This window comes from Canis lupus, chromosome 21 (genome assembly GCF_048164855.1).
Source record: "Canis lupus baileyi chromosome 21, mCanLup2.hap1, whole genome shotgun sequence".
Classification (NCBI taxonomy): domain Eukaryota; kingdom Metazoa; phylum Chordata; class Mammalia; order Carnivora; family Canidae; genus Canis; species Canis lupus.
In genome coordinates this window covers 41287596-41299277 of record NC_132858.1, presented here as the reverse complement: position 1 = coordinate 41299277, position 11682 = coordinate 41287596, and the positions used below count along the sequence as shown (strand labels likewise).

At 41.6% G+C, this 11682-nt stretch overlaps 1 protein-coding gene across 22 annotated transcripts in view; it reads left to right on the top strand.

The window, feature by feature from the left end:
- SRPK2 (SRSF protein kinase 2) overlaps positions 1–11682 on the top strand; it is a 255065-nt gene that overhangs the window by 157948 nt on the left and 85435 nt on the right. For all 22 annotated transcript variants that reach the window (XR_012014172.1, XR_012014173.1, XR_012014171.1 and 19 more), the window contains one exon: positions 8434–8585. Coding sequence is in view for 16 of the 22 variants with exons in the window: in XM_072791512.1 (XP_072647613.1) it covers positions 8434–8585 (152 nt within the window). In the remaining 6 variants the exon portion in view is untranslated. The remainder of the gene's footprint in view (positions 1–8433; positions 8586–11682) is intronic.

The window sequence follows — 11682 nt, the reverse complement described above, 5'->3', positions numbered from 1 at the left end:
TCACTACTTGCTTCCTGCTTTTATCTTTTCTACCCATTCCACATGCCAGTTCTTTGCATAAAGCAAATCTCTTACATTTCAGCGTCTCCTACTTGCTGTAAGGATAGAGCCCAGACTCCTTGGAGCAGTGCTGTGGGGCCTTCCTTTGTGAGCTGATTGCAGCAGAACCTCTTTCCTGTCTCCAGCCACACCACAGCCAAGACTCTTTTATGCCTTTGTGCTTCCAGTCACCTTGTTGCCTGGGCCTTGGGCTTCCTCCCTATCTGCTACTCCCACCATCCATTCCTCATCGTGTTAGTCTCTTAAGATCACTCCCAGTATGCAGAAGTTTCTGGCCCAGCTCTCTGCCATCTCCTCTTCCGTAACAATACCTGTAGAGCTGTTGCTAGTGCTCATGTATTCATGTTGACCTGCATTTTTCCCCTTTTTGCAAGACTGTGTATCCCTCAATGCTGGGCTCCCTGGAAACTTTCTAGATGCTGTTCTGTTTGTGGAATCAGTAGATGTCTCTTTAGATGCCTCTGAACTCTGGCTTAAACATTTCCAAGTTTAAGAAAAAAAGAAAAGTCTTTCTTTTTCCACTTCAGATTTCCCCCAGGTCTCACAAATGTATTATAAAATATTCACGGTACCAGTGGCATAAGAAGTATGTAGCTCTGTCATATATATGTTGTGAGGTGATTAAACAGTTAACTCCTTTCTTATCTAAAATGTTGATAATTTGGGAAGCAGGTCTATTTACTTATATCATCATCAACTTTTAGTTGATTGTGCCCCATATTCTAGAAACAATGTAGTCTTAGAAAATAAGGTCTAAACGTTCTGGCTTGGAATTATGACTGTTTCTGTTTGAATTTGGGGCATACATTTTGTTTTTTGTTTTACCTGTCTATGCCCAAAAAAGAATTGATTTCCATTCTTGAATACTCAGCTTAATTCCACTGGCCATTTTAATTATTTAAAAAAACCCAGGCCTCACTGTTGTGGCCAAAATCTGATAAATTCACGTGGACTGCTCTCTTACTGAGAACTTACTTGGCAGCTGTATTCATTATTCATTTTCTTTTTTTTCAAGTTTTTTTTTTTTAATTTTTATTTGTTTATGATAGTCACAGAGAGAGAGAGAGAGAGAGGCAGAGACACAGGCAGAGGGAGAAGCAGGCTCCATGTACCGGGAGCCCGATGTGGGATTCGATCCCGGGTCTCCAGGATCGCGCCCTGGGCCAAAGGCAGGCGCCAAACCGCTGCGCCACCCAGGGATCCCTTCATTATTCATTTTCTATTGCTGTGTTACAAATTACCACACACTTAGTAGCCTAAAACAATACGCATTTATTAGCTCATAGTTCTGTAGGTCAGAAATTAGGGCTGCACAGCATGGCTGGATTCTCACTGGACTGAAATCAAGCTGTTGGCCAAGACTACGGTTCTCTGTTGGGGCTCAGAGCACTCTTCCAAGATCACTGGTCATTGGCAGAACTCACTTGCATTGAACTCCTCGTTAGTCCTTCTAGCTGCTGGCTGGGCACTGAGCTCACTCCCAGAGGTCACTTGAAATTCCTTGGTATGTGGACCTGATGGCCAGTTCACAACATGGTTGTGTGCTTACTTCTCGACCAGCTGGAGCATGTCTCTTTGACTTCTGTAACCAGCCAGAGAAAACTCTTTTAAAAAGTAGAGTTTTAAAAAGCTCATGTAATTAGGTCAAGCCCACCCAGCATAGCTGCCTAGTTGCCTTGTAACATAATAAATATAATGTTGAAAGTGGTATCTTGTTCATGGGATCTACCCATATTCAGAGGAATAGGGAATTACAGAAGGCTGAGGCTCACTGGGACTCAGTTTTAGAAGTTGGCCTACCACAGCAGACACTTAACATTCAGGTTTGATTTACCCAAAGTTTGGAAGTTTTTTCATTAGGGAGGAATACATGAAATCATTATGGGTTTTGTCCCTTTAGCCGTGCGGCTTTACCAGTCTTATAGGAATGCTTTTTGGGTAGGCTATTTTGAGAGAAAGTATGTATTGATTAATTCTGTCCTTAAGCAGAAGTGGCAGACTGCATATTTCTCTGGCTAATAATTTACCATCAAGAATGGGAGAGTAAGGGGACGCCTGGGTGGCCCAGTGGTTTAGCACCTGCCTCGGGCCCAGGCTGTGATCCTGGAGTCCTGGGGTTGAGTCCCACGTCCGACTCACGCAGGGAGTCTGCGGGAGTCGCTTCTCCTTCTGCCTATGTCTCTGCCGCCCCACCCCCCTCTCTGTGTCTCTCATGAATAAATAAAATCTTAAAAAAAAAGAATAAGGAGGAGGGAGGGAGATAGGGAGGGAAGAAGAGAGTGAGTTTTAGATCAGGTGGTGGACATAGAGAAGAAAGAAAACAAAATTTGACTTTATTGAATGTTCCTAGGAGAAATTCATTTGGAACTTCTTTTTCTCTATATTTTAGTTCCAGATGAATTGAATGAATTAATTTCTTAAAATTAGTGTCAGTTGCCATTTAGGTTGATAATAAAGGAAAGGACTTCTTTTCCTGCCAAATGTGAAGTTTACTTGTCCTTTTCTCTGCTCAAAAGAAATAGCAGCTGGAAGGAAGTCGGAACTCCCATCTGGTTGCCATGACAGTAGAGCAGATGATGCATGCATCTTGCTAGGGTTCAGTTTTCTTCCCTTTTGTGATAGAGTAAATGTACATGAAAAATACAATATGCAGTAGATAAGCATGGTAAAATCATCTTAGTATTATATTTAAAGAAAATATTTTGTTTTTTAAGCTGCATTTTTACAATTGTCCTATTTGGAGTACTGTGAATATTTAGTTGTGTCCTTTGTAGGGCAAAATGATTATAATTCTTTGTGAAAAATATAAATGACTAGTTGGGATTTTGTTTCTAAAATTTTACTCTAGTTGTTGAGGTGGTGCCTTGTTTATCTCACATGAGAACATGTTCTTTAAATTAGTTTACAGAACTACCTATTACTTTCTACTGTAAAGGTGGCTGGGGCAGTTGTGAAGGAGAACATGTGTGCAGATTTTCTAAATCTAAATATAGGTTATTTCTTACTTTTCCTAGAGGCACATACTTTCTAAAGTTGATACTAAAAAGAAAGTTGATATTAAAAAGATATACTTGGGATCCCTGGGTGGCGCAGCGGTTTGGCGCCTGCCTTTGGCCCAGGGCGCGATCCTGGAGACCCGGGATCGAATCCCACGTCGGGCTCCCGGTGCATGGAGCCTGCTTCTCCCTCTGCCTGTGTCTCTGCCTCTCTCTCTCTCTCTGTGTGTGACTATCATAAATAAATAAAAATTAAAAAAAAAAAAAGATATACTTTTGTAAGCTTTTGCTTTTTAAAAAGTAGCTTTTTGAAGCTGCTCCATACCTGTTAACAGTTAATCCCCATTCCCCTCCTTTTGTCTTTCCTCTACTGCAAGCCCTCAGCAACCACTAATTTACTCTGTTCTCTATACATTTGCCTGGTCGGTCTGTCTGTTTGTTTATTTATTTATTTATTTATTTATTTATTTATTTATTTATTTATTTATAGATCTTATTTATTCGTGAGAGACAGAGAGAGAGAAAGGCAGAGACATGGGCAGAGGGAGAAGCAGACTCCCTGCAGGGAGCCTGATGTGGGACTCCATCTCAGGACTCTGGGATCACGCCCTCAGCCAAAGGCAGATGCTCAACCACTGAGCTACCCAGGCGCCCCAGTCTGGACATTTTTATGTAAAATGGAATCCTATAACATGGTCTTTTGTGCCTGGTATTTTTCATTTAGCATAATGTTTTCAAGGGTCACCCATGTTGTAGCATGTGTTAGTACTTTTTTTCTTTTACTTTGTTTCTTTTTATTCCTTAATATTACATTTTATTTATACACGTTTTATTTTATTCATTTATCAGTTGATGCACATTTTTTGTCTATCATGAATAATGCTTTGAATATTGTTGCACAAGATTTTGGGGAGATATATGTTTTCATTTCTTTTGGGTATGTACCTGGAAGTGGAATTGTTGGGTTCCATAGTGATTCTAAATTCAACCTTTTTGGGAACTGCCAGACTGCAAAGCTGCTGGACAACGTAACATTCCTGCTACAAATTCAGGTTCTAATTTCTTCATTCTCCACATTACTTGTTATTATCTGTTTGTTGGTTTGTTTGTTTGTTTATTTGAGAGTCAGAGACACAGGCAGAGGGAGAAGCAGGCTCTGTGCAGGGAGCCAGACCTTGGGACTCCATACCAGGTCTCCAGGATCACGCCCTGGGCCGAAGGTGGCGCTAAACTGCTGAGCCACCGGGGCTGCCCAAGTTCACTTTTTCTTTTATTGCATATGCTTTTAGTGTTATATCTAAGAAACATTGCCTAGCCTAGAGTAATGAAGATTTACTTACATTTTTTTCCTCCTAGTTTTATAGTTCTAGTTTCTTCATTTAAGTCTTTGATCCATTTTGAATTAATGTTTGTGTATGTGTAGAGTTACAGCTTTATTTTGTTGCATACTAGATAACCATTTGTCCCAGTACCATTTTTTGGAAATATTGTTCTTTTAATTGTGTTGACACCCTTGTTGAAAATATTTATGAGTTCCCTGCATGGGTTCTTAAGTGCTTTTCTAGTAATTCTTATATGAAATAACTTGTTGATGGTTTTCGTTAGGGTTGATGAAAAGATGTTTTTAAAAATCTGTTGATATATTTCATGAGTATGTATTTGTTGATACAAACTGCCACCTCTGGATCTGTTAAATAGTTGAGATTTCATCAGGCTTTGTAATACTTGTTAGAAGCCATGAGAAACCACTTTGAGGAAGCCACCTTAAAGATGGTGTGGCCTCGTCCATACAGTTGCCTTAAGGCAAATTTATCTGTGTTTCTACTGTGTAGTAAGCAGTAACAAGGATGGATGGGATGAAAAAAAATCATGATTGGCACTATAGCATTGTTCTGAGCCTTATTATGATGTATTGGCGATAATTGATGTGAGGCAGGAGAAAAACCATAGTTATTGGGTGACCAGGAATGTCCTCTGGTATTGGTGATCTGAAGGGTCTAGAGTAGTGCTGTCCGGGAGAAATATCATGTGAGCCTCATTTGTAATTTGAAGTGTTCTGGTAGGCACATTTAAAAAAGTAAAATAATCGGGTGAGTTTAGTAATTTATCTCATTTTATCCCAAGCATTATTGTTTTAATATGTAATAAATGTAAAATTATTAAGATACTTTACATTTTTTGTATGAAATCTTGGAAATCTACTATGTGTTTTACACTTATCTTGATTTGGATTAGTTACATTTCAGGTACCCGCATGTGGCCGGTGGCTACTGATTAGACATCATAGTCCTAGATGTTTTGATAGGATAGCCAGGTGAAATATTATGTCAGCATTACTCAACCTCCTTTATACTTCAAGGTACTCCCGACTCCTCCCTTACACATGAGACCTAACTGGCTTTGGGGGGGTTTTCGGCCTGCCTGTTCATTGTGCCCTCATTGGAAAGGTGAGCAGGACCTGCTCATTGAGACCAGAGGGTCTGAGAATTTTGTCAAGTGATAAGGGCAGCTCACCAAATTAGTTAAGAGTCATTAAAAGAAAGACATTATGATGAAGGTATTTGAGCCTCTCAAAAGAGAGAAAATGGGGTCATGAAAATTAGAATTTCTTTTCCCTTGTTACAATCTACTCTATAGAGATAAAGCTAAATACAGAAAATACCATGAGAGCAGTGGTTCTCAAACGGGCATGACTTTGTCCCCAGGGGAGTTGTTGATGTCTGAACATAGTTTTGATGGCCACAACTGGGGGTGGAGGAGGAGACTTACTGATGTTAGTGGCTTGAGGCCAGGGCTGCTGGTAACATCCTACGGAATAGAAAACAGCCCCTGCTACGGCGAATTACCCGGCCCAGACGGCGGTGGTGCAGGGCACAGTAGAGCGTGGCACTGGAAGAACAAGATCCTCGCCGCCTCGGTTCATTAGTTGTTACTAGTTTCTGTAGGGAATAGGATGGGTTTTCTTTTAGATGCGGAGAATCTCCCCATTTTTTCATATAAAATGTCTAAGGAAGAAAGAGCCAACTTTCAAAGCCTTTCTGACCGAGATTTGTCCACTAGGGAGGTGTCGCACGCTGCCCTGAAGAATGAGTGGGGCGCATAAGACCGTGTCTTGCTGGCCTTCCTTTCCCGCTGTGCCGTCCTGCTGCCTCCCCTTCTTCAGGCCTCGCTTTTGTCCAGCAGCATTCTACTTGTAGTAAAGGCGTGTGTGTGAAAAAGAGAAGGAGCATTTGCAAGGCTGCCAGAAAGATTATTAAACTTCCATAAGGTCTGTTGGATGTATTTTTGGATGTATTCTGACAGTGATGTGGGTGTTGGGTGGTGAGTATTCCCTTCCAGTGCTCCACCAGGAGCAGTGCTTAGCTCGGAATGCCATCACTACCATGCTCCAATGTCATCACCCAAGGGGCTGTGACTTTGCCTCTAACTAAATTCTAGCAAGTAGAAGTCAACCCAAGTCATTTCAGTATTTAAGTGTTCTTCAGTTGTTCTGCCAATGATTTTCATACCTGCCGGTGCTCGCCTTTAAGGTCACCCGTGGGCTGTGACCCCTGCTCCTTCCCCACGATGCTGGTGTTTCTGCTGCCTTCCATCCCTGCCCCCTTTTGTGACCTGTGGCAGTTTGAGTTTTGGTGGCAAACCACGTATGTGAACTCTAGCTAACTTAGGCTAGAGGCAATATAGTAAATGCTATTTGGAGGATCTTCGATTTGGCAGGAATCTAGAGGTCTGGCTTCTAGTCAGGGACGGGGGCAGCGGTCAGGGTGGCTCTGCTGGCCCTGCCTCTCACTGGCAGCTGCAGATCAATTTTCTCTCTGTGACCGCTGACCTGGAGGTACCGGGGCTCTTGGGTGAGCTTTGGCTCTGTGTGCCCTAGGCTGTACTACAGTGAGCAGAGCGGACCTGGAACCAGCTTTCCATTGTGCGAGAGTAGCAGTGTCTCAGAGGTGCTTTTAAAGGAGAATCATGGGTACTGGACAGGCCAAAACCAAGAGCAGTTGGCTATCCCTTTCGTCCTTGTGGGATTCCCCTTGCTCCCCAGACTAGAGAGTCCCGCTCACCCTCTTGAAAGTCTGTCCAGGGAACACCTCTATATTCTGTGGGGTGTCTGGACCCTTCCCATTTCCTACCCACACAGCTCTGGACAGCAGTGCTGGTCCCATTGCTACTAAGGGCAGCTTATTGTTTAAAGGAGAGATGTGCTTTTTGTGCCTGAGTTGTAACCAAGGCTTCAAGTTTCCCCAGAAGGACACAGTCAGAAATAGCAGTTAGATTTTTTAGAATAAGTGAAAGCTTGATTTTATAGAGGTGCTTTATGAATGCTTTACTTATTTAATAAGTACATGTATTCAGTATGCCCCTGAGTTTCTAGGTACCTGAAAGGTTTACATCTGTAATCTCTCAAGCTTAAAAAAAAAAAATTTTTTTTTTGTATTACAGGTTTTCTCATCTTTTGTAAAAGAGCATACTTAAACATCATGTAGCCTTTGTGTGACAATTAGAAATGACCATTTTGCACCCTTGCAAACCTTGCATTAATGTATACAGACTATACCATATGCGATAGCGGCTGCTTTCTTTTTCATTTCTAGTTTGGGGGTAGTGTTCTTGATGAGCGAGGTTGATAGATAACTGAGTTCTTTACTGAAAATAACTGTGTGTCAGCTACAGCATATATTAGTCATCTTTTAGGAGTCATCCAGGAAACCTAGCCACATTCTTACTATCTCTATAGAATTTAATTTTAAAATAATAAAAACAAGTCCAAAATAAGTCCTGTTTTAAGTTCAGGGCTGCTTCCATCTGTCTTTTTATAATCTCTGTGGGATGTGTTCTAACTAGTTAATAAGGCTGCGTATCATGGGGGGCAGGGTGAGTACTCTTCATATTTCACTTATATTTCATAATATTGTCAGGACTTAAGAAATACTGAATCTCTGAGTGAAAACGCGTCTACAAAGTATAACTTTTTCCTCCTTTTTTTTTTTTTTTTTTTTTTTTTTTAATTTTTATTTATTTATGATAGTCACAGAGAGACAGAGAGAGAGAGAGGCAGAGACATAGGCAGAGGGAGAAGCAGGCTCCATGCACCGGGAGCCTGATGTGGGATTCGATCCCGGGTCTCCAGGATCGCGCCCTGGGCCAAAGGCAGGCGCCAAACCGCTGCGCCACCCAGGGATCCCCTAACTTTTTCCTCCTGACCTGTATGTTGAAACATCACTTGAATTCAGCTAAAATGACAAAGTGACATTAATCAGCATTCCTTCTTTAGTGTGTGACCAGCTTTATTTTTCTCTTGTATCAAAAAACGCTCGTGTGTGTCCATGATGCAAGATTGGCTTCTAAGTAAATAGGAATTTTCCTTCCACTGTTTCAGGCCGGAGCCTCAGCAGAAAGCTCCCTTAGTTCCTCCACCACCACCTCCGCCACCGCCACCGCCTCTGCCGGACCCCACACCCCCAGAGCCAGAGGAGGAGATCCTGGGATCTGACGATGAGGAGCAGGAGGACCCTGCCGACTACTGCAAAGGTGATGTGCGAGCACCGCTGGGCCGGAGCCATGGGGCCGGAGCCCATTTACTGGTGTCTGGGAAGTTAACCATGCAGATTGTTTGGTCTTTATTCAGTTAACCTCTTGGCGTCAGTATCATTTTTAATTTCTAGGCCATTAAATATAGAATGATACCCAAAAATGTAAGAGATTTCAGAAGGAAAACTGTAAGAGATAGAAAATATGTATGTACATACTCTGGGTACTTTACAGGGGATTTAAGTCTAATGGAATTAAAGATAATATAAAACAGAACATGGGGATCTCTGGGTAGCTCAGAGGTTAAGCACTTGCCTTCAGCCCAGGGCCTGATCCTGGAGTCCCCTGTCAGGCTCCCTGCATGGAGCCTGCTTCTCCCTCTGCCTGTGTCTCTGCCTCTCTCTCTCTGTCTGTCTCTATGTGTCTTTCATGAATAAATAAATAAAAATCTTTAAAAAAAAAAAAAAACAACAGAACAATTAAAGATAAAAACATAATAAGCCATCTACGAAGAGCATAGACTTGAAGGTCCCAGGCTCCTGATGTGAGCCAATGTAGCTGTTGTGTAAGACATTTGACTTTAAGTTTTCAGGCTGCTAAGACTAACAAGGAACCAGTCCTTTCTCTGTATAGCGTAGAGTTTCATAGTATTTATTGTCCGTGGAAAGAAAGCCTGCTCATTTGTTTACAGAGACAGGCTTTTTCCTGGCATTGTGCTCAATGAAAAAGACATTCTGTGGGTTATGCCATTGTGTGACACAGTGGATTATGTTTTTAGCTGTGATTTCTCAGAAGACACAGAAATCCACTGAAGTGAAGTGTTCCTGTATTGATGCTTCCTAAAGCTCAAGAACATAGAGTTACACTCCTACAAGGCACCACGTTGTATAATGAATATTGAAAACAGAGTGATCCAGACTCTGTGTGTAGACCAGATGAATGTAGGAGGAAGGGAAGTTGCTGGGTCCATTTGACTCCTCTTTTTACTTAACTTACTCATTTGGAGTTTCATTCTAAGAGAAAATAATCATAGTCCAGTAGTCTGAGCTTCTGAACAATTGATGAAACACTGATTTGCTACAGATGAAGTTAAAGGTAAATCAGATTCTATACAGAATAATAACCGATGGTAGAAGATGGATACGGTTCAGGCCGTAGAGCATTAGTGAGTGTCTGGCTCTTTAGTGTCTTGTATGAACTTATCCAGTGATTGCAAGCCATTCGTGTACTGGTTATGGAACATTGTACTTTTTAGTTACCTATTAGGTGGAAGAGAAAATTTATGTTCTGCTGTAAAAAATTTAAGAAAGAACTTCCACTCTAACCAGATTGTTCCATAGATGTGGGTTTCTGTGCATGGAATCCATGTTTTCTTTAGAAAAAGAACTGTAGATCTTTTGTATGAGGAGTGATTATGACTCTAAAGCTCCTTGCCATTTAATATGGAACATAACAGAGTCTGTGGAAAGGTGAAGAGAAGAGGTTTTACAGCCTCCCTCTTACTCGGCACTTCTTGGTTCAGAAATGACGTTGTATGAACAGGAGATGCAGACAGTTGTCTTTCTATTTTACTGCTTAGGCCAAAGCATTAGGTTGGTCTGTAGGAACAGTTCTTTCTAGCACATGTGATGTAGTTTTGGAATATAGGTGAGGTTTGGTGGGGTGAGAACGGGACCAATGACCAAGAAAGAATTCTTTAGATGTCTTTGGTGCAAAATGGTGGTTTTATTAAAGAACAGAGATAGGGCCCAGGAGCAGGAAGAGCTGCTGTCCCAGGGTGGTTAAGGGTGGCTGATTATATACTTGGGAGTTGGGGGCAATAGGGAGAGGGAGGTTTTCAAAAGATTTTTTGCATTCTAAAGAGGACCTAGCACATACTGGAGGCCTTGCCATTGTCAAGTTAAGGTTGTTAAGGTTGTTTTTCCCTCTAGTAAAGCATTAACATTAAGATAATTGGGAGTTTCTTTCTGGAAGTTAGGTTATTGATAAGAATGTTTTCTTGTGAATCACTAAGACATTTTATAAACTGAAGGACTATAATCTATGAATTAACTATAGTTTTTCCTTTCCCTTAGCTTTAGGGCAGCCAGGAGTGCCCGAGGAATGTCACACATATCCCACGTGGGGGGGGGGCGGTAGTGTCATTTGTGGGGTATCTGCTCGTGCTTTGCTCTCAGCTAGCCCTCTGTTCTCTCTTCACATGGGTACCACCATGACAGAATGAGGATTCTTTGCCTCACATCTGGTTCTTCAGCATGTGGGTCAGGAGATATAACCAGTCCTCTTATTTATCCCTTTACCATTTCTGTAGAACAGCACAGTGGATACCCCAGACCGAAATAAAGGCTATGAAGGAAGAATTTCACAGTCAGGGCTGATTTTAGGTAACATTTATTGAACTTAAACATCTAAGAGTATTAAAGTCAGCCTGACTATATAGCATGTGAGAGAATGTCAGGTTTGTCCTCTCTCTCTCTCTCTCTCTCTCTCTCTCTCTCTCTCTCTCTCATTCTCTCATTCCTGGCTTCTGGTCCATGTAACAGATGCCTTACTCCGTGACTTTTGTATATAGATCAAAACCGTTTGTCTAAGGTAGCTGACATAAATGCATTCAAGGAGTCTGTGGAACTGATTGGGAATGTGTGGGACAAGAACTGTGCCCCACCCCCACCCTCCAGCCAAGAATAGACTTTAACTTTCCAACATGATGCTTATTCACTCCTGAGTTATTTAGTATATTTTGCCTGCAATCAAATACATTCTTCTTTGTAACCACTGAACAACCATCAAGATCAAGAAGTTAACATTGTTCCAATTCTGCCATTCATTCCTCACCATCCATTCAGTTTTTGCCAGTTGCCAGTATTGTCCTTTATATGAGACCAGTCCTTCCCAGAATCATGTTCCATTTTGTTTTCTTGTGTTAAAAAACAAAATTCAACCTAGTAGATTTGAAGATCTAATTGACTTTATGAAGCAGTTCACAAATGCTACAACATCTGCATCTAGCAGGTGGAGATGCTGCTGGGAGTTGTAAAAACTGAGAGCTTGGAGTTACTAGGGGCTGGGGAAGGGGATTATTTCATGCCAGGATATC